The sequence below is a fragment of the Scyliorhinus canicula genome, chromosome 4 (assembly GCF_902713615.1).
Source record: "Scyliorhinus canicula chromosome 4, sScyCan1.1, whole genome shotgun sequence".
NCBI lineage: Eukaryota > Metazoa > Chordata > Chondrichthyes > Carcharhiniformes > Scyliorhinidae > Scyliorhinus > Scyliorhinus canicula.
Window position 1 is genome coordinate 7,477,178 of NC_052149.1, and position 23,110 is coordinate 7,500,287.

The 23,110-nt window shown below is 50.3% G+C and overlaps 1 protein-coding gene across 2 annotated transcripts in view; it reads left to right on the forward strand.

Moving 5' to 3' along the window:
• The first annotated feature begins 1,182 nt into the window (after positions 1-1,182).
• Positions 1,183-23,110, forward strand: part of LOC119964132 (di-N-acetylchitobiase-like) — a 48,708-nt gene continuing 26,780 nt past the window's right edge. Inside the window, exons 1-2 of one of the 2 annotated variants that reach the window (XM_038793433.1) lie at positions 1,183-1,393; positions 2,897-3,035. In XM_038793433.1, coding sequence (XP_038649361.1) covers positions 1,244-1,393; positions 2,897-3,035 — 289 coding nt within the window. In that variant the 5' untranslated portion in view covers positions 1,183-1,243. Of the gene's footprint in view, positions 1,394-2,732; positions 2,809-2,896; positions 3,036-23,110 lie in introns of those variants that run through there. The other variant, XM_038793434.1, reaches the window with a different exon arrangement.

The window sequence follows — 23,110 nt, forward strand, 5'->3', positions numbered from 1 at the left end:
GTGTGCACTATTTTAACATTTGTTACTCATTCGACCCTCTCGGAAACTAGTGAACAACTTTTGAACTGCAAGAGGAGATTATAAACACTATCAACACCAATGCACAGACTCGCCAGGTTGGCGCTGGTTCTGCATGTTTGCATCCCGAAACCCACAGAAGGTACGGTGGCCTAGAGGAGATGACAAGGATTTGTTCAAAACCAAGTCCTAGAGGTTATTATACACAAAGGTGCAATGGTGAGTCATTAGTGTAGATAATGAGGTCCAATCCATCCACAGAACCTTTGTGTAGTCCTATTGCATCAAGGATTGAGACTCAGAGATGAATGTTGGCCAATATAGGGATGAATAAGGTGAATAGAAGGTGAAAAATAATTGGTGAACAAAAGAGGGAAGGGGTGAATGGGATAGGGGTGAATTTCACACAATACAGGGAGTGGGTGATGACTGTTTGCTTGAATGTATACGAAAGGTTTCAGGGAACCTCAAAGTTTAATGTTTGCCAAGAAACAAAAGGTGGAGGAAGGAAGGTACAAGGATGATATGAAAACAGCAGTAGGGAATAACTTTCAGAGATGGATGTTGAATGAGGAAAAAAATGGAGAATGGATTAGCGAGGAATTTGCGGGTGAACATTTACCAACAAAGGGAGATGCGGCACGATTAGGAATGAATGTTGGTCAAGAGAGGGTAGATGGAGAATGAGGGGTGAGGGAATAATGCTGGCAAAGACAGGGAGTGGGCAAGGGGATAGTCAGGGACAAATGCTAACATGGCACAGAAAAATGAGGGAGAATGTTTCATGTAAAACAGTGGCCAAGACGGGGAGGAGTAACAGAAAGAAACTTAGGGATGAAGTGTTGGCAAGACATGGAGGAAGGAGAGATATGATTAAGGATGGATATTGGCAAAGATCATGGAATGCGGCAGTAATCTTCAGAGAGGAACATTGTCCGGAGAAAAGGGCAGTGGGAGTAGAGAGGGTCAGGAATATTGACAAAGAGGAGGCAGGGAATGGAGTTTCAAGGTTGAATGTTGCTTTAGGCGAGGAGTGACGGGGAGAAGAGAACTTCCCTACAAAGTTACATTTAACAGCATGAAGCTTGCGTCAACATGTCCCTGTTATCACACAAAGCAAGATAGAGATAGAGAGACCCAGGAGGTGGCATCATCATTCACATGAGGCTCAGTATAAAGAAAGAATCTCGCTGTGACTGATAGATCTTCATCTCCGGCGGAGAGGATGCGCTGGAGTTTGGCATTGGCGCAGTTTGTGGCGGTGCTGGTGATGTGGATCGGCGGGGCCTCCGGGGTTTCCCCCATTAATGTTTGTCCATGTTCAAAACGGAGTCTGTGCCAGCCTTTACCCGCAGACCATCAGTTCCAAGTGGAGGTGGGTGTGTCAGACCATTAAATTCCCTCGGGATGAGAGTTCATTGATTTGAAGTTGTTATTTTGAAGTGTATTGAGCAGCAACACTTGGAATGGAGCATTGGGCTGTGAACCGGTGTCTTTCCTCATGTGGGTCAGCTCCTCCCACCCACACTGTTGTGGAAGTTCGGACAGATTGCCCTCTTTAGGATGTTCTTTCTGCCGAGGAGGCATGCGTGCGCGGGACGGTCGGCACACTGAAAGCCGGTCATGGTCAGCATTTTTAAAAGCCCATTGCGTCATTGAGCATTTCTCCCTGCGATTGGGAACGCTGCAACGCATGGCCCCAAAACCTGCTCGCGACCCACCAGCAGGTCGCGACCCTGGGTTTGAAACGGCGGCACGTGGCACTGTGGTTCGCACTGCTGCCTACGGCACTGAGGCCCCGGGTTCCAATTGCAGTCCCGGGTCACTGTCCGTGTGGAGTTTGCACATTCTCCCTGTGTTTGCGTGGGTTTCACCCCCACAACCCAAAGATGCGCAGGATAGGTGGATTAGCCTTGCTAATTTGCCCCTTAATTGGAAAAAAAATTGGGTACTCTAAATTTATATTTTAAGAAATGACTGCGATATATAATATATGTTAAAGTGTTAATCTTGGTGTAGTTACAGCCTGTGTAAAATAGGACATCTGTAATATTGTACAATGTTCAGATAGTTGAACAAGTGCAGCACCGGTAAAATGTTTATTTTAAAATGTTTCTTTGATGTGAAGAATCTTAAATGATGTGAAAATGAAAATCGCTTTATTGTCACGGGTAGGTTTCAATGAATTTACTGTGAAAAGCCCCTAGTCGCCACATGCCGGCGCCTGTCCGGGGATCCCACTCTGACAGACTGATACCAGGTTAAAGTTTACAGTTTTCACAGAATGTTGATTCCCCACAACACCAGTTAAAAATCCTCGAATCACACTGAATGAAATTGTGATTTGACCTCAGTCATTGTAAAACTGGGATCCTGTTCATGATTAAACTGAATGGCACAGTGGCGCAGTGGTTAGCACTGCTGCCTCACGGCGCTGAGGTCCCAGGTTCGATCCGGGTCACTGTCCGTGCAGAGTTTGTAAATTCTCCCCCTGTCTGCATGGGTCTCACCCCCACAACTCTGCTGTGCATGTAGAAGAATTGACCACGCTAAATTGCCCCTTAATTCGACAAAAGAAAAGAATTGGGTATTCTAAAAAAAAATGTTTTTAATTGAATACAACTTAGCGAATCTTGCAACAAGCATTGGTATCAAATCACTCTGTAGCTGTTGTGTATTTGATGAGGTCAGTATTTCCCTCACAGTAATGTTGTTCAGTGAGCAGTGTGTCAGCAACAGAACCTGCAGACTGGATGTGTTCATTAACCCTTCCTGATGCCCCACCCTGGGGTAATTCTAGTCATAGGAAATACAGATATTTTTAATGTTAGTTTCTGTCTTTTATTACTGCAGCTGACAACTTTATTTCTTGGACCAGGTTCTTGTTGTTGATAATGGAGGAAAGGATTGGAAACATTATGATTGGTCTAAGATCACGACGATTATAGCCTTGCAGAACGTTGACAGTGAGCTTCTGTGTCATGCCCATGAAAAAGGTGTTCGAATTGTCATGAAAGGTATTGTAATGAATTTTCTCATAGGAAGATTGTCTTTCTGCCTACTGATGCACGAGGTATTATTGAGGAATACATAACGTTCACAGGCTTGTGTCTCAAATCGAGCATAATTGATGGCAGGGGCTAGTCAGATGGAGAGGCCTCTTTGTATGCCGTAGATTTTATGGAATTCTCTGGTATTTCTATTCTTGATGTCATCGTGCTGATAATGTTTTCAGAATCATTGGAGTTTTGATCCAATCCTTTTTGGATGCTACATACCAACGCACCTAGTTCGTCACAGGACAGATCACCCAATCATGAATCGGAGCCCTCGGATACAATACAGAATGGGATGAAATAAACTGTATTTTTCACCACCACACACAGATCACAAGCACCATAACATTTAATGCTTGAACCATTATAATCTCTCAGAGATATTTTGTGATTTCTTCTAATCTGTTGAATTTTTAGATTTTTTAAATCAGACATGCTGATTAAATTGGCTTTGGCACTAGTGTCTAATTACAAGTGGACCACTGTACCATTCATTTCAAGTGGTAGCAGCAATCTGTTCTCATCAACCGCATTTATTTTAAATGGGGCATCAGTTTTTAATTTTTTAAGTGCTGGAGAATATTTTGATGTCTCCAAAAAATTCTTCTTCTCTGTCATTACTCCGACAAACAATGATGTTTCATCACTGGAGACTGTCTTTTCCACTGTGCTGACTGATCTGGGGTTGAGCTCAGAATAGCGTTTCTCAGCAAAGTGATTTTTTTCCTTTGCATATGGGACAAAACTTGCCAAATGCTGGACACTGCTTTAATTTGTGCCTTTGACCACATCTTTTATTCAGAAATACTTCATCCTGATTTTTAACCTCTTTGTTGGTGTGCGAGGTGCTACAGGAACGTTCCCCCCTTTTTTTGGAAAAAGGGCAGCAACCGCCGTGCTTTCCTCCAAGAAGACGCCGCCATTGGGGTGGCACAGTTGCACAGTGGTTAGCACAGTTGCTTCACAGCTCCAGGGGCCCAGGTTTGATTCCCGGCTTGGGTCACCGCCTGTGCAGAGTTTGCATATTCTCTGCGTGGGTTTCCTCCGAATGCTCCAATTTCTTCCCACAGTCCAAAGATGTGCAGGTTAGGTGGATTGGCCATGATAAATTGCCCCTTAGTGTCCAAAAGGTTATGATGGGGTTATTGGGTTACAGGGATAGAGTGGAGGTGTGGGCTTAAGTAGGGTGCTCTTTACAAGGGCCAGTGCAGACTCGATGGGCCAAATGGCTTCCTTCTGCAGTGTAAATTCTATGATTCTGTGATTACTGAGGAACATTTTAGAATGCTGTGCTGCTGGCTGATGAGCCTGACAAACCTTAATTGTTTGTTACAAAGACAGCTCCGATTCACTCAGCAACCGTTCCCTCGGCTTATTTTCATTCACACCAAACACAATCTGGCCCCGAATCATGGTAGATTGCACCACAGAAATATTACAGGTTTTAGCTTTGAACTTTGAATTAGTGATGAAATGACCGATTGACTCTTCCATCTTCTATAAACGTGATCTAAACTCACAGCATTCATAAATTACATTCTTTCTGGGGCTGCAATGTTCATCAAACCTTCAAATTTTACTTCGTTAAAATTTTTACTCTTCATCTTTTGCAAATTTAAACGTATTAAACACAGTAATTGCTTTGGGCCCTGCCGCTATTAGGAGCATCGCAACATTACGCAGATCTGATTGATCTCCTGAATTTACTGCAGTAAGAAACAGATTAAATTGTTGTTTAAACACACGCCAGCTGCTGTCCACATTACCCTGAGACTCAATGGTGGTTTCAGCAACTCCATGTGGTTCAATTGTGCATTCTGCAACCTCATGGCAGGCTGATAGCTTTTTTCTCAGCGATTAATACCATCCAAACCTGGTACTATGTAATGTTCTTGTTGGATGGCCTGATTTATGTTACAGGAACACTTGTAGCCAAAGCTCCAAATGATTAATTAACATTAACTGTGAGTCAACTACATACAAAGCAACAGGTGAATAACAGTATTAACATGCACAAGCAACCTCCCTTCCAGCTCTGCAGACAGTCTGAGGTCAACTGACTGTAACATTCACTTATATACTAATGAGTCTCCTAGTGGTAAGTCGGTCAATTACAACACAACCATGATATCACCACACCACCATCTTTTTAATAATCTTTATTGTCACAAGTAGGCTTACATTAACACTGCAATGAAGTCAGTGTGAAATGTCCCTCATCACCACATTCCGGTGCCCGTTCGAGTACACAGAGAGAAAATTCAGAATATTCAGATTACCTTAACAGCACGTCTTTCAGGACTTGTGGGAGGAAACCGGAGCACCCGGAGGAAACCCATGCAGACACGGGGAGAACGTGCAGACTCCGCACAGACAGTGATCCAAGCCTGGGAGACTGGTGCGGTGAAGCAACAGTGCTAACCACTGTGCTGCCGTGCCGCACCTTGTTGTTGCTGTCCGCACTTATAATGGGATCTATCCCTGTGGGCTTGCTGCAAAGCAATGAGAAACTCTCCCTCCCAGTAATGGCACCCCAGCATCTCAATGTAGCTCCTTCCAAATTCTCATTTAAGTCAAAAGAATGAAAGTCAAACTATAACGGCGCAGAGTGCTATAAATATGATTGGTGAATTACAGACACAAATTGCCATGTGGAAATATGGTGTTGCGGAGAAAACATGGACATGGCTCAAGAGGGGCAGGACTGGGTATTAGATACTCCAGGATACCAAGGGTTGACGAAAGATGGCAAAGGACTGAAAAGGGATGAGTGGCATTATTTACTCAGGAGAACATTGCAGAAAGAGGTCGGTCCAGAGGGATCAAGGTCAGAATCTTTTTGGCTCGAGCTAAGGGAAAAAAAGGGTTCAATCGCATTACTCAGTGTAGTCCACAGGACACCAATAAGGGAAGAATGTAGAGGAACAGATTTGCAAGGGACTTACAGAGAGGTACAAGATTTATAGAAGAGTTATTTTGAAGGGGGCTTTGATTATTCAAACACAGTTGCAATTGGCAAGGTGTTTGGCGGTGTCTGCAGCCAAGAAGCACCCTGCTATTCAACGGCACTTTGCTGTTTCTATTGGCCTCAGGGTATTCCTCTCTGTCGGATCTGCTGAGAGTCCTCTAGATCAGGGCGCCTTTTGGATGACACACCCCCTTCCCCTATTTCCGAGCCACCCTGCCCTGTCCCCGACCATTCAGGGGTATTTAATGGCCTGGGAAACCACCACCAACCCCTCTCGTTCCCCCCCCCCACCCTGATAGATCTACCATGCGGCGCTAGTAGCACTTTGCGATTACTAGAACCCAGTAAAAATTTAAGTTAAAACTTACCAGGTGCAAATAAGAATTGTTTTATTTGTCTTCTATTGATTTCAATCGAAAGTCATTTAAAAGGCAACTCGTAGACAATTGAAAACTTTCAAAGAATCACAGAAATTATCTTCTTGCTTAGGCAAACAGCTCGCAATAACTTTAGGTTTAGAAGTCAAAGTCTGAAAATGAAATATGAAGACAGGGAGACAGTGAATAGTTTAGATCAAAGTGTAGATGATTCATGAATAAAGATGGACGTACGGACCCTCACGGTTATACAAAATCATATCAGTCTTTAGCCATCTATCTACACCTCTAAGTCATCCTAATTGGTTTGCGTTCAAATCAAATGAGTTTGATTTGACGGTTAGTTGTCAATCTTGAATTTGCAACATTAGTTTTAATTGTTTTGTGTCTACATACTTGTGTATGTTAAGGAATGCGATATTGTGCTGTTATCGCGACCAGTTTGAACTGGTCTTTTGCTGACTTAGCTGTTATGACAATATAGCCTTCATGTTACTGTGTCGTTGCTATGCTGTTACTATGGAGCCTGCCCTGTCCTTGGACATTGCCTTGAAAAATGTATTCATTAGTTCAGTTAAAGTGTTTGTTTTAATCTCTACTGCTTTTGCATGTCTCAGGTTCTTTTGTGTTTCTGTTGTTTTTATGTTGTACTGTCTTGCTAGAATAATAGAACTTAGTAAAGTGAATTATGCTGTGTTACGCTGTATTGTAAGCTGTATGTTTTGAGATGGCCTGAGGTTATGAGAGTGTTGAAATCCTTAATTTAAAATGGGTAAAACTGGGGCTTAATATTTATCCTAAATAGCTATCTTTTACCTATCAGGTGTATTAGGAAATAGTTGACTTCTACAGACCCCCCAAAGCTGCCATTCTGACTGGTCCATGTCCAATACTCGATGGGCCGAATGGCCTCCTTCTGCACTGTAAATTCTATGATTCTATGAATACTATCTGGTTTGGTCTCTCAGGCGAGGCCATTAGGTCACGGTGCTGGGAGAATCCCGCAAACCCATATTTTAGTGAACCTAATGGCTCATTTAATATGGAAATCTGGATCACACCCAGTGAGGGCAAGATCCAGATCGTGACGTCTCTTGCGAGACATTTTGAGCGCCGCAAATCTCTCAACAAGACTCTCGCGAGATTCAACAGCCTCAATAGTGGATATTTTCAATGTATTCAATCTTGGACTTTTGTTTTCTTATATTTGAGTTGTTTCAACAAATTCCCAAAGAATGCTGCTTGTAAAACACTAACTTCCTGCAACACATTTCCAGTTTAAGAAGACTCGACACCAGCCCCACATCGTGTTCACCCTCGTCAAGTCCCAGATCATACAAATCTATATCACTTTCTTCCATGATGCCACAGGCTGTTAGAGTTGACCGTTAGTCAGACTTAGTTCAACATACTCTATTATAATGATAAATCTCCAGAAGGCTCTTTGGATTCACTTTTATGTGAACCAGCAATCTATTCAGGTAATGTCCTCTCTCATAGAATCAGAGGATGAATCATTGAAAGGTAACAACACGGGAGGACCATCATTGCCATGTTCATGTCGGCTCTCTGGAGGAGCTCCTCAGTGTGTCCCCACAGCTCCCCACCCACCCACCCACCCGCCTTTTCAATATACCCTCCAAATGTATTCTCTACATTGAATCCACGGTTCAATCATTCTCCACCACACTCTCAGGCAGCGTATTCCAGATCCTAACCCCTCGCTGGCAAAGCAGGTTTCCCCTCATGTTGCCTCTGATTCTTTTGGAAATCTGTGCCCTCTGCACCTCGACCTTTCCACCAATGGAAACAGTTCCTCCCTATGTACTCTGTCCCACCTCCCTCAAATCTCCTCTCATCCTTCTTTTCTCCAAAGGGACGTGCCTGGGTTTTGTCGATCCAAATCTCTGACTGAAGTCTCATCGCTGGATTCCGTCTCATCGATGTTTTCTCGACCCTGTCTCAAGCCTTCACATCTTTCCAGAAGTGCCCTAAAGTTGTACGCAAGCTCCAGTCCATGCTGAACCAGCATTTTATCATGGAAGGCACAAAGTCCTTGGGCTGGATTCTCCAAAAATGGGGCTATGTCCCCACGGCGGCGTAAAAACGCTGGCGTTTCACTCCCCAGTTTCCTGCAAAAAATAAAAGTGATTCACTTACCTGCAGGGAGCTAGCAGGGACCCGGGGAGCTTCACGCAGCTTTGGCTGCGGAACGGGCCCCCGCACTTCTGGTTCCGAGTCCGCGCATGCGCACAGCGGAGGTCTCCAGTGGTCACGCCGAGTGCCATGGAGGACTCGGACCGTGGACCATCGTAAACAATGTAGCCCCCCCCCCCCCCCGATCAGCCACGCGCCGCTGCATCAGACCAGCCCGATCGCTGCCCCGCCTGCCCATAAGGCCCCCCCACCCCAAGTTCTCTATCCCGCCGTCCCACACCAGTGCGGCTGCAGACTGAGTCCGCAGCCGCCGCGCGAGACTCCCGAACGGCCATACCACATAAGTTCCACGCCGTCGTGAACTTGGCTGGTTGGGAGCGGAGTATCGTTGGGAAGGCCTCTGGCAATGGCCCCCAACCGCGCGGTGTACATCGCGGACGAGCTATTCTCCGGGGCCCGGAAAATCGCGGGAGCGGTGCCAGGCCTCCATTCGGTCAGGAAATTCAATTCTCCGCCCCTGTGCCAAACGTGATTTCAGTGCAGGGCTGTGGAGAATCTAACCCCTCCCTTTTGCATTGCATGCCTCTATTTATAAAGCCAGGATCATACATACCATACTGACCACTGTGTCACCTTGCCCGGCCACTTTCAATGACTGAACTGGAGCCACACGTAGGCCAGACCAGGTATTACAATCCCAGACCAGACCCCAACACTGGACTGAAACCCAATATTTTAGTTTATTCGGAAGACTGTACAGAAAGAATGATTCACTCCAGGAGTGACTACATGAAAAAATAGGGCTCTGGTATTTCTAAAGCAAACCTTTATTATACATACAATATTAAAAATTTTAACGTCACATCTGAAAAGAACAGTTTAAAATTAGCCCTAAACATTGCCTCTCAATTTCCCATTCAACAACAAGAAAGAAACAGAAAGCTCTCAATCTATCTTAAAATTAGAACAGCATCCTTGCTTCATAAAACAGGGCCGGGATTCTCCCCTACCCGGTGGGGCCGGGGGTCCTGGCGGGATGGAGTGGCGTGAACCACTCCGGCGTCAGGCCTCCCCAAAGGTGCAGAATTCTCCGCACTTTTAGGGGCAAAGCCCTCACATTGAGGGGCTAGGCCCTCGCCGGAGTGCCTCCCGCTCCGCTGGCTGGCGCGAACAGCCTTTGGCGCCCCGCCAGCCGGGGGCGAAAGGCCTTCGCCGGCCGACGGAAGTCCGCGCATGCGCCGGTGCATCGGCGGCTGCTGGCGTCATACTGGTGCATGCGCAGAGGAGGGGGGCCTCTTCCGGCCCCGCCATGGTGAAGACTATGGCGAAGGCAGAAGAAAAAGAGTGCCCCCACAGCACAGGCCCGCCCGCCAATCGGTGGGCCCCGATCGTGGGCCAGGCTACCGTGGGGGCACCCCCCGGGGCCCGATCACCCCGCACCCCCCCCCCCCAGGACCCCCGCGCTGCCAATCCCGCCAGCACCAGAGGTGTTTTGATTCCCGCCGGTGGGAAAGGCCTGTCAGCAGCGGGACTCAGTTTCAGGCAGATCAGAATTCAGCTCCTCTCTCTCCCAAAGCATCTCCAAAACTCTCCCTGCTTCTCTGCATTCCTGTGCTCCACACAGTGATGACCTCATCTCCCCAAGCTAAAAAAACTAACTACCTCTGCAGGTTGAAACAGTACATTAACTCCGCAGGGACTTCTCCAGTCAAACCACATTCCTCTGATCAATTGCACCTGTTGTTTCCTAGATGTTCCCAGGCCTGCACAAAACCAAATCCTTTACAAAAAACATGACCACTGCAGTCAAACACGCTGGACGGAATTCTCCAGCCCCGTGACGGGTCGGAGAATCTCCAGGGGGAGCGCGATCCACGCGACGCCGCTCTGACGCCAGTCTGCTGATTCTCCGGTGACCATAGAATCAGCCCCACACCGGCACCGGCTGGGGGGGCGCTCAATGTGCCCCCCCCCCCCCAGCGATTCTCCCAGCGCGATGGGCTGAGTGCCGGCCAAGTTAGGCTGAGTCCCGCCGTTCTTGTGTGGTCCTACCCGGCGACCTCGGCGTTCATGCTGCAGGGGGCTGTCCTGGTGGGGAGAGGGGGATCCTACCCCGGGGGGGGCCTCCACGGTGACCTGGCCCCCAGTCGGGGCCTACTGATCGGCGGGCGGGCTTATCCTGGTGGGGGCCTATGCTCCTCTGCGCGGGCCCATGTAGCTCTCCACCATGTTGCGTCGGAGCCGGTGTGGAGAAGGAAACCACCGCATGCGCGAACTCGCATCGGCCGGAGCGAACATGCGCAAACTCACGCCGGCCGTCGCGCATATGGGAAGATCCGTGGCGCTTGTTCTGACGCCCGTATCGGCAGCTGGAGCAGCATGAGGCTCTCCAGTGCCATGCTGGCCCTCCTGTGCGGTGCAGGATCGCTGCTCCTAGGGGCCTGTGGACATCATCATAAAACGCTCCGGCGTTTACGACAGCGTCGCACTTAGCGCTAGGATCAGAGATCCTGCCCACTATAACCCCAGGCTACTAACCCTCAAATTGTCCCAATATTTAGGAGCCAAGATTCCTAAAATTCTCTATTCATCACACCGGGTAGGAGTGGCAACTAAAGGAAATTAATCAACCAGATCATTTTTAATGAGAATCAATTGTTAATGTTCACCATTTATTAATGGAGCTTAAATTCCAGCAGCTGGTGAGCTGGGATTTGAACCCATGTCCCCGGAACATGAGACTCTGGAGTAATAGTCCAGTGACATTGCCACTACACCACTGTCTCCAAAAGTATGATTGCGCTCCGTTTGTTTCCTTCTTCACTTATTTTATTTTAAATCTTTTTATTGGCGTTTCTCTTATTTATAAACCGATGCTGCGTGTATACATTACATTTTTCTTCCTGCGCTAAGTTACTTTATATTTCAGAGAGGTTTCTTTTGTCCTTCGTTTAACTAACTCTATGTACATTTTGTTGCCCTCTGGATGAGTCTATAATTCCCCCACCTTCTCCGTTGTCCCCTCCCCCTCCCTTCCTCCTCCCTCCCCCTTTGGCTTCAGCACCCTGCCCCTTCTCTTGTGGTTTCCCCACTTTCCTCCCGCCTCCCGCCCCCCCATACCCCTGGATTTGCGCAGTCCTTTGGTTCCTCATCTATCAAGATTTTTTTTTTATTCTTAGCTTACTCCTCGTTGCCGGCCTCGAGCAGGTTTTGGAACAGGCCGACAAACTGCCCCCCAGTATCCAGGAAGCTTTCCTCTGACCCTCGGATGGTGTACTTAATCTTCTCCAGGTGGCGAGATTCCGAGAGGTCAGTGAGCCAGGCTGCCGCTTTGGGGTCCTGCTGCCGATCGGCAGCCGAGCAGGATTCTCCGCCGTGCGATTACAGAAGCGAAAGCCAGGGCGTCGGCCCCCTTCCCCATGTGTAGCTCTGGCTGCTCCGCCACTATTGGGCATGGCTTCACCCTCACCCCCACAACCTTGGACATTGCCTCGGAGAAGGCTGCCCAGAACCCAGCAAGCTTGGGGCAAGCCTAAAACATGTGGGTGTGGTTGGCCAGGCCCCTCTGGCACCGCTCACATTTGTCCTCCACCTCCGGGAAGATCCTGCTCATTCGGGTTCTGGTCAGGTGCGCTCTGTGCATCACTTTGAGCTGCATTAGGCTGAGCCTTGCGCAGGAGGAGGTGGAGTTAGCCCTGCTCAGTGCTTCGCTCCAGAGTCCCCATCCCACGTCTGGCCCCAGTGTATCCTCCCATTTTTGTCTGGTCCCGTCCAGTGGTGTTTGAGCTCTGTCCAGTAACTGTCTGTATATTTTCCCACATAGCCCCCCCTTCTCGCTGCTTGTGCCTATCAAGTCCTCAAGAAGTGTGTTTTCTGGGGCCCCGGGGTACCCTACTGTCTCTTTGCGGAGGAAGTGTTTTACTTGGAGGTGTCTCATTTCCTATCCTTTTACTAGTTTCCACTTCTTCATCTAGTGTCGCCAGTCAGCGTCCTACGTAGAAGTCACCGACTGTCAGTGTGCCCCATCCCGCCTCCATCTTTTGAAGGTGGTATCTAGCATGGCTGGGGGGTGCTGTCTCAACTGGGTCCACGTTCTCAGCGTGGCCGCTACCAATGGGCTCGTTGTGTACCTTGTTGAGGAGGATGGGAGTGCTGCTGTGGCCAGGGCCCGGAGGGTCATTCCTTTACAAGATGCCATTTGTACCCATTCTGTGTCGGGTTCTTGTACCCATCCCCTCACTCTTTCTGCCGTTGCTGCCCAGTAACGGAATTTGTTCTGGGCCATTTTGAACGGGAGCCCCTCCAGCTCTCTCCCTCCCCAGTTTGGATTCACTGGGAATGTCTCGCTTTTGCCCAGGTTAAGTTTGTAGCCCGAGAAGGTTCCAAACTCTTTCAGTATTTGCAGTATTGCCTTCGAGACATAGAGGAGCAGGTCATCTGCATAGAGTGAGACTCTGTGCTCTCTGTCTCCTCTCCGGATTCCCTTCCAGCTTTTCGCATCCCGCAGGGCTATCGCCAGGGGTTCGATCGCTAGCGCGAACAAGAGTGGGGACAGGGTCCTGTCTTGTTCCTCACTGTAACTGGAAGTATTCAGAGCTGGTGGTGTTAGTTCGGACACTCGCTTTGGGAGTGTTGTCGGAATCCCACTCCGAGCCCAAACCATTCCAGTTCCTCGAGGAGGTAGCTCCATTCGACTCTGTCGAAGGCCTTTTCTGCGTTCAGGGAGACGATCACCTCTGGTGTTCTCTCCCGGGGGGGGACGTCATTATCACATTCAGCAGCCGCCTGATGTTCGCTGTGAGCTGCCTACCCTTGACAAAGTGCGTTTGGTTCTCTGCGACCACCTCTGGGGCACAGCCCTCCAGCCTGTTGGCCAGGACCTTTGCGAGTATTTTCGCATCTACGTTCAGCAGTGAAATGGGTCTGTATGATCCACATTCCGTCAGGTCTTTATCTTTTTGGGTATCAGTGAAATTGTGGCCTGCGCTAGCGTGGGGGGAGGGGGGGGGGAGGGGGGGCAGGGTGCCCCTTGCCAGTGAGTCTGCGAACATGTCCCTTAGGTGTGGGGCCAGGACTGGTGCGAATTGTTTGTAGAAGTCCGCCGGGAAGCCGTCGGGTCCCAGTGCCTTCCCCGCCTGCATGGAGCTGATGCTCTCCATGATTTCTCCCAGGTCTATTGGTGCTTCCAGCTGCCCCCATCTGTCTTCCCCCACCACTGGTGGTTCCAGTCTGTCTAGGAACTGTTTCAGTCCCGCATCCCCATCGGGGGGGGGGGGGGGGGGGGGGGGGGGGGGCTTGGAGGTGTACAGTCCCCGGCAGACCTCCTTTGGCCCTGTTACCAGTCTGCCTCTGCTATCCTTAACCTGTGCTATTTCCCTCCTGGCTGCCTGCTTTCTCAGCTGGTGAGCCAATAGGCGGCCAGCCTCGTCTCCATGTTAGTAGAAGGTCCCCCGTATCTGGCGGAGTTGGTACACTGCTTTCCCAGTGGATAGCAGCTTAAAGTCCATTTGCAGCTTTTTCCTCTCCGCCCGCAGCTCTACTGTCGGGGCCTCGGAATATTTTCTATCGACTTCCAGAATGGAGTCCACCAGTTGTTGCCTGGCCACCCTCTCTTCCCTAACTCTGCTTGCCTTGTAGGCTCTGATCTCTCCTCTGATCACGGCCTTCAGTGCCTCCCAGAATGTGGAGGGTGAGACCTCCCCGTTTTAGTTGTTACTAACATAGTTGCCTGTGTCCCGCGATATTTTTTGGCAGAAGGCCTTATCGGCCAGGAGGTCCGTGACGGGCCTCCACGTGGGCCGCTGGGCCTGACCTGTCTCCAACCTCACATCCATATATAGTGTGGAGCGTAGTCAGAGATAACGATCGCAGAGTATTCCGTTCCCGTGATCCCTGGAAGCACCGATTTCCCCACTGCAAAGAGGTCGATACGGGTGTATCACCTGCGAAAAGAACGAGAACTCCTTTTCTCCCGGGTGCAGGAACCTCCATGGGTCCACCGCACCCACCTTGAAGGCTCCTAGCTCCCTAGCCATGCCAGTCCTTTTCCTCATTTTGGGATTTGATCGATCGATCAGTGGGTCCAGCACGCAGTTAAATCTCCCCCCCCATAAATCAGTCGGTGTGTGTCAAGATCGGGGATTTCCGTCATGGTCTTCTTTATGAATTCTGTGTCGTCCCAGTTGGGAGCGTACACATTTACCAATACGACCGGTGCCCCTTCCAAGACACCGCTGACCATGACGTACCGTCCCCCTGGGTCCGTAACTGTCTTGGTTTCCGTACACCTCGTCCTCTTGCTAATTAATATTGCTACCCCCCCTAGCCCTCATCTTGTAGCATGAATGCTAGATCTGTCCCACTCAGCCCTTCCTCAGCAGCCGCCGGGTACCAACATGGCCGCCAGCTATGTGTACGCCACATGGGTGCGCCCCTGCCCTCTGGGGTCTCCCTTCACCCTGATGCCCTCCAGAGTGGCTGTTTGCGGCACCATCATGGTTCCTCGCCCTGCTCCATGCCTGCCGAGGCCTGCGTCTGTATTGCTTCTCTACCTCGCCCTTCTCTTTGCTTCTCTTTTGTTCTGCGCTCTCCCCCCTGCCCCCGTACCTCTGCCCCCCCCCCCCCCACTGTGTTGTCCCCCCTTCTGCCACTCCCCTCTTTGTGCCAGTCACTCCCTCTCCCCTCTGAGGCACGCCGCTGGCCCTTGTCGCTAGTATGGTGGCCCTTCTCCCAGTATTCGCCCACCTCTGGCCCTGTTTGACCTTCCTCCTGCCCGTTTGTCTCACCCTCATTTCCCTCGCTCCACTCCCCCCCATTGCATTGAGAGAGGAGACAAACCTGGAAACGAGGCAGCACAGTCCCGCGCAAAACATACAGTACCCGTGCACAGTTCATGATCCCATTGGCCTTGTTTGTGGTCTGTCCTCCGCTCTTTGTTCCGATTTTCCCTTTCTTTCCCATCTCCGTCTCTTTCATTGCGAATACGGCCGCTCCTCCCCCAGTTTGTTCGATCTGACAAACTCGTCAGCCACCGCTGGTGTGTTAAAATACATCTCTTTCCCCTCAAATGTTACCCAGAGCCTGGCCGGGAATGACATCCCAAATTTCACCTTGCTTTTGTAGAGTGACGATTTTGCCCTGTTGAACTCAGCCCTTCTTTTGGCCAGATCCGCCCCAATGTCCTGATGCACCCTTATGTTCTTCCCTTCCCACGTGCTCGATCCCGTTTGCCGGGCCCACTTTAGGATTTTCTCCTGCTCCTGGAACCAGTGCAGCCTTGCGGTAAGCGCCCTGGGCTGCTCCCCGACTTTGGGCTTGGGTCGGAGCGACCTGTGCGACCCTGTCGATTCCAGGCCGATTTGGAAATCCTTCCCTCCCCACTAGCCTGCCCAGCATTTGGGCGAAGTAGCCTGTTGGGTCTGTGCCCTCTATCCCCTCTGGCAGACCCACTATTCGAATGTTCTGCCGTCTGGACCCATGTTCCTGGTCCTCCATATTCCCTCTCAGGCTCCCCTGGGATGTTACCAACGTTTCCCCATCAGCTTCCAGAGCTGTTGCTCTGGTCCGAAGCGGCCCTCTCCAACTCCAGAATCGTTTTTTCCTGTGCCTCCACTTTCCTTTCCAGCCCTTCGATGGTCCGCTGAATTTTGTGCGTTTTCTCCGCCAACGCCTCCTTCATCATTGCGTGGAACTCCGACCAGAGCGCGCCTCCTTTATGGTGCTTAGCTCCTTTATTATCACGTTTGTCCACTCCTCCCCCTGTGCGAGTGGGGGGGGGGGGGGGGGGGGGGGGGGGGGGGGGGGGGGAGAGGCTGGTCGCTGCTCCCGCTCCGCTGTTTGCTCCGCCATCCTTTTCCCTTTCAGGCTCGCCCGAACCTCCATCTCGTCTCGTGCGGCCTCCTGCCTGCGCGTCCGCCGCTGCTGCATTTTGTCCCTCGCCGCTGCTGCTCCCGTTCATTGCGTCTCCCCGTTCCTTCACTTTGGTATTTTTCTTTCCTCCAGCCGTCTGTCCCTCTCTCTCTCTCTCTCTCTCTCTCCACACTGCTGTTCCTCACCCTGGGGTTGCTCTCCCTTCCCCCTGCTCCTCTGCCGTCGTGCTCTCGCCAGCTCTGGTCTGCCTCAGCTGCCTTTCTGTATTTTATTTGCCTGTCCGGTCTTGTTTCTGTTGGTGGTTGGTTCCCTTCCTTTCCTTCCCCCTTCTTTTTCCCCCTTCCCTCTCACCTCTCACTGGGCCAGGAGGGCCGAGAGAGGGAGAGGCTTCTAATCGGGCCGGGGGTGCTCCTTTGCGTCGCGCTCGCCTCGTGCTCGCCACCAGAAGGGAGGGGGGCTTCTCTCTTCGCTGCTCGCTCCGCTGCCGAGCGCTCAGTCTCCGTCTTTGCTCTGATTTAGAGTCCGGGTCGCCGCTTCTTTTCTCCCGCACTCTCTTGCTATGCGGGGGCGCAGTCGGACCACTTTGCGCGCTTCGGCGCAAGTTCTCCTCAGGGAACGGGGCGCGACTGTGCTCCCCCCTCAGGAGCTCTGCTATCCGCGACCACTCCCTTCCCCCGCCGGAAGCCGATCTCCCTTCTTCGCTTCTATCCACATTTTGTGTTCCCCCGGATATTATCAAGAGGACATTTACACAGGCCAGATCCCTCCACAATTTGTTGAATTCATCCCTTCGCCAGTCATGGATTTGTGATCTAAATAGCTCCTTCACCTCTATCTAATCCAGTGGTTCACAAACCATGGGTCCCGACCCCCAGTGAGGTCACAGGATGAATGCTTGAGTTGCATCTCTGATGTTTTAATGGGAGCCGTGAAGCACAGGCTTGGTCAGGAATGTCCCTGCTCCAGGACCCTTCAGGCTCACTTAATTTAGGGGCTGGTTTAGCACAGTGGGCTAAACAGCTGGCTTGTAACGCAGTACAATGCCAGCAGCGCTGGTTCAATTCCCGTACCGGCCTCCCCGAACAGGCGCCGGAATGTGGCGACTAGGGGCTTTTCACAGTAACATCATTGAAGCCTACTTGTGACAATAAGCGATTATTACATTTTTGCACCTGCCATGCAGTTCATTGGCAGGAGACTGAACGAGAATGTCTGACATTTATTTCCCAGCTCACAGTTACTGATGAGGGGGAAGGTCCATCACGGGACAGCAGCATTGGCCAGAGTAAAGGCACCACGACTAGCCCTACTGCACCGACGGAGGGATACAGTACACAGCAAAGCAATAGTGGTCAGAGATTCAATGGTCAGGGGCACAGATAGGCACTTCTGTGACCACGAAAGGGACTCCAGGATGGTAGTTTGCCTCTCTGGTGCCAGGGTCCTGGATGTCTCTGAGCGGGTACAAAGCATCCTAAAACGGGAAGGAAAGCAGACAGAGGTCATTGTCCACATCGAACATAGAACATACACTGCAGAAGGGGGCCATTCGGCCCAGCGAGTCTGCACCGACCCTCTTAAGCCATCACTTCCACCCTATCCCCGAAACCCAATAACCCCTCCGAACCTGTTTGGACATGAAGGGCAATTTAGCGCGGCCAATCCACCTAACCTGCACATCTTTGTACTGTGGGAGGAAACCGGAGCACCCGGAGGAAACCCACGCAGACACGGGGAGAACGTGCTGACTCCGCACAGACAGTGACCCGAGCCGGGAATCGAACCTGGGACCCTGGCGCTGTGAAGCCACAGTGCTAGCCACTGTGCTACCGTGCTGCCCATTGGTACAAATTATTGGTACGAATGGCATAGGTAAAAAGAGTAGAGAGGTCCTGCTGCGGCAATTTAGGGAGTTAGGTAGAAGATTTCAAAGCAGGACCTCTAGGTCAGTAATCTCAGGATTACACCCCGTGCCACACGAGGCTAGCAACAGGGATCTAGTGCAGCTGAACACGTGGCGAAAGAACTGGTGCAGGACGGAGGGCTTCAGTTTTTTAGTTCATTGGGATGTCTTCCAGGGAAGGTGGGGCCTGTACAAGTAGGACGGGTTACACCTGAACTGGAGGGGCACCAATATCCTGGCTGGGAGGTTTGCTAGTATGGTTCGGGTGAGCTTAAGCTAATGTGGCAGGGAGGTGGGAATCAGAACAGTAAGCCAGCAAGTGTAGAGACTGCGGATGAGCATGGCCCCAGGGCCAGGCTGGCTACGAGGAAGGGCAGGCTGGGAGAGATCAAACTCAGTGGGCCTGGAGGTCTGGAATATATCTGCTTCAATGCACGGAGTATAACAGGTAAGACAGATGAGCCTAAAGCCTTGATTCAAGCCCAAAACTTGGATGTGGTTGATTTAATGGAGACATGGTTAAAAAAAAGGGACAGAGTTGCAGCTAAATATTCCAGGATATAGGTGTTTTAAGTGAGACAGGGAGGAAGATAAAAGAGGTGGGGGAGTTGCAATACTGGTTAGAGAACATATTACAGCTGAACAGAGGGAGGACACCATGGGAAGATCAAGTAACGAGGCATTGTGGGTAGAACTCAGAAACAGGAAGGGGGCGGTCACTATGATGGGGTGTACTGCAGGCCTCCCAACAGCCCACCGGAAGTTGAAGAGCAAATATGTAAGCAGATAGGGTTGGTGCAGTGGGAGACTTTAATTTTCCTCATATTGACTGAAAATTCATTAGGTCTAGGGGTCTGGATGGTGAGGAATTTTGTTAAGTGTTTCCAGGAAAGGGTTTTGCAATAATATGTGGGTAGTCCGACTAGAGAGGGGGCTATATTGGACCTTGTCCTAGGGAACGAGCCCGGCCAGGTCATCAATGTTGCAGTGGGGGAACATGTGGTGAACAGTGATCACAATTCTGTAAACTTTTGGATTATCATGGAAAGGGCGAGTGTTGTCCTCGGGTTAAGTTGGTAAATTGGGGGATGGCTATTGGAGACTGTTGTTTGGGAGAGGCTGTTTGAGGGTAAATCCACATTTGGCATGTGGGAGTCTTTTAAGGAGCAGCTGATGGGAGTGCAGGTCAGGCATGTGCCAATAAAAAGGAAGGACAGGGAAGGCAGGATTCAGGAACCGTGGACGAACAGGGAAATTGAGAATATTGCCAAAAAGAAAAAGGATGCATACGTGAGGTACAGGCAACTAAAAACAGATGAAATACTTGAAGAATACAAGGAAAGTAGAAAGGAGCTCCAGCAGGGAGTTCGGAGGGCAAAACGGGGTCATGAAATGTCCTTGGCAGACAGGATTAAGGAGAATCCTAAGGCATTTTATACGTATATTAGGAACAAGAGGGTAGCTAGAGAAACAGTTGGTCCACGCAAGGACAAAGGAGGGAAATTATGCATAGAACCAAAGGCAGTAGGTGAGGTCCTGAATGAGTATTTTGCATTGGTATTTACAAAGGAGAGGGACACGTTGATTGGTGGTGTCTCAGAGGGATGTGTAAGCACTTTAGAACAGTTATTACGAGGGAGGAAGTGTTAGGTGTGTTAAAAAGCATTAAGGCAGACATATCCTCAGGGCCAGATGGCATCTATCCCAGATTACTGAGGGAGACAAGAGATGAAATCGCTGGGCCTCTGACAGAAATCTTTGTGCCCTCATTGGCCACAGGTGAGGTTCCAGAGGATTGGAGGATCGTCAATGTTGTCCCGTTACTTAAGAAGGTTTGCAAGGATAATCGGGTAATTATAGGCCAGTGAGTTTGACGTCAGTGATAATGAAATTGTGGGAAAGGATTCTCAGAGATAGATTCTATGCACATTTGGAAGTGAATGGTCTTATTAGTGACAGACAGCATGATTTTGTAAGAGGGAGGTCATGGCTCACTAATTGAAAAATGAAAAATGAAATGAAAGTCGCTTATTGTCACAAGTAGGCTTCAAATGAAGTTACTGTGAAAAGCCCCTAGTCACCACATTCCGGTGCCTGTTTGGGGAGGCTGGTACAGGAATTAAACTGTGCTACTGGCCTGCCTTGGTCTGCTTTAAAAGCCAGCTATTTAGCCCTGTGCTAAACCAGAACCTCTATTTAATTTAATAGAGTTTTTTGAAGAGGTGACAAAAATGATTGACGAGGGAAGGGATGTGGATGTTGTCTACATGGACTTTAGTAAAGCATTTGACAAGGTCCCTCATGGCAGGCTGGTGCAAAAGAATAAATCAGATGGGGTCAGGGGTGAACTAGCTAGATGGATTCAGAACTGGCTTAGCCATAGAAGACGGTGGCAGTGGAAAGGTGGTTTTCCGAATGGCGATCTGTAGCTAGTGATGTTCCGCAGGGATCGGTACTGGGACCTCTGCTGTTGTTAATATCAATAAATGACTTGAAAGAAAATGTAGTGGGCCTGATCAGCAAGTTTGCGGATGATACTAAGATTGCAGGAGTTGCGTAGAGTGATGAAGATTGTCAGAGCATACAGCAGGATATAGATAGCCTGCAAAATTGGGCGGAGAAATGGCAGATGGAATTTAACCTGGACAAATGTGAGATGATACATTTTGGTAGATCTAATTCAGGTGGGAGCTATTTTTAAAAATGGCAGAACCCTCAGGAGCATCGAGACACAGAGAGCTCTGGGCGTGGTAATGGTGGTAAAGAAAGCATATGGCATGTTTGCCTTCACAGGATGGTGTATCGAGTATAAAAGCTCGAAAATTATGTTACAGTTTTATAGAACGTTGGTTAGGCCACATTTGAAATACTGTGTCCAATTCTGGTCACCGCACTACCAGAAGGACGTGGAGGCTTTGGAGAGAGCACAGAAAAGGTTTACCAGGTTGTTACCTGGGTATGTAGGGTATTAGCTATGAGGAGAGATTGAGAGACGGAGGCTGAGGGGCAACCTGATAGACGTTTATAAAATTATCAGAGGTATAGATAGGATGAACAGTTGGAGGCTGTTTCCCAGGGAGGAAATGACAATCATAAGGGGGCACAAGTTCAAGGTGAGGGGGATAGGTTCACTGGAAATGCGCGGGGGAAGTTTTTTACACAGAGGGTGGTGGTGGCCTGGAATGCACTGCCAAGTCAGGTGGTTGAGGCAGATACGTTAGCGACCTTTAAGGTTTATCTGGACAAACAGATGAACAGACGGGGGATAGAAGGATACAGGACAAGTGATCAGCGCAGGCTTGGAGGACCGAAGGGCCCGTATCTGTGTTGTATTGTTCTTTGTTCTTTGCTCGAAACACATTTTAAGCCCTGGGCTGTTATCTGGAAAGCACTGATGTGTGTGGTTACAACCCTCCTGTGGTCACAGTGGTGAGCTCTGTTGCTTCACAGCACCAGGGTCCCAGGTTCGATTCCAGCTTGGGTCACTGTCTGCGCGGAGTCTGCACGTTCTCCCCGTGTCTGCGTGGGTTTCCTCCGGGTGCTCCGGTTTCCTCCCACGAGTCCTGAAAGACGTGCTGTTAAGAAATTTGGACATTCTGAATTCTCCCTCTGTGTACCCGAACAGGCGCCGAAATGTGGTGACCATGGGGCTTTTCACAGTAACTTCATTGCAGTGTAAGCCTACTTGTGACAATAAAGATTATGGCCAGGATTCTCCGAAATCCCGGCCAAAGTGTTGACGTCGGCGTAAACACCGGAGTGGTGTATGCCGGCGTCAATGGGCCTCCTGGCCCAGCAATTCACCGGTCTTCAGGGGGCTAGTATGGTGCAGGAGTGCTGCGCGCTGCTCCAGTGCCAAAAGGCGGACCTGCACGGCTGGCGCGGGTCTGCGCATACGCTCGCAGGCCGTCTCTGGGCCGTCGCATGCGCGTGGTTGCCGGCACGGAGCAACATGTCGGGGACCTTACAGCGGGCCGCGCAGAAGGAGGTAGGCCCACTCCAGATTGCGGACGCCCGCCGATAGGAAACCCCGGTCATGGGCCTGGACCCCGTGGAGGCCCTTCCAGAGTCAGATCCTCCTGCACCCCCACCCTCCTCCCCCACCACCAGAACATCCACTGCAGCCGCGGGTCCGATCTCCCGCCGGGTGGTGCCAGGTTGGAAAGACGCCGACGGTACTCAGCGGAACTCGGCGGCAGTTCGGCCCGTCGCCCGCGGAGAATCACCGTGGGGGCCTATCTCTGCCGCCCCCGACCAGCGCCATGACGACCCCGCGGACGTGATTGGCGGCTATTCTCCGATCACTGGAGAATCGCGGCCCGGAGTCGGAGTGCCGTGGCTGGAATTTCCCGCGCCCCCGGCGATTCTCTGACCCGGCGCGGGCTCGGAGAATCCCGTCCTATTACGATCAAAGCTCCCTTTTCCATGATTTTTGCAGCTGTTCCCTGCAGTCCTAACAGCTTCCCAGGAACGTAGCTGCAGTCAGTGATTGTTAACCCCTTTATTGTGAGAACTCTCACGCTACTTCTCTGTATTATTCTCTCCCCCGCGCCCCCTCCCCCCCTCCCTCTTTTTCTCTCCCTCTTCTTATGGTCAAAACAATTTGGGATCACCACATCAATTGACACAAAGGGCAGTGTGAGTGAGTGCTGCATTGCCTGAGATGCGGTGATTCTGATGAGGCATTAGGCGGTGCTGTTGCTGCCTATTCAGGTTGGTGTAGAAGACCCGACTGGAACAATTGGAGGAAGAACAGAGCGTT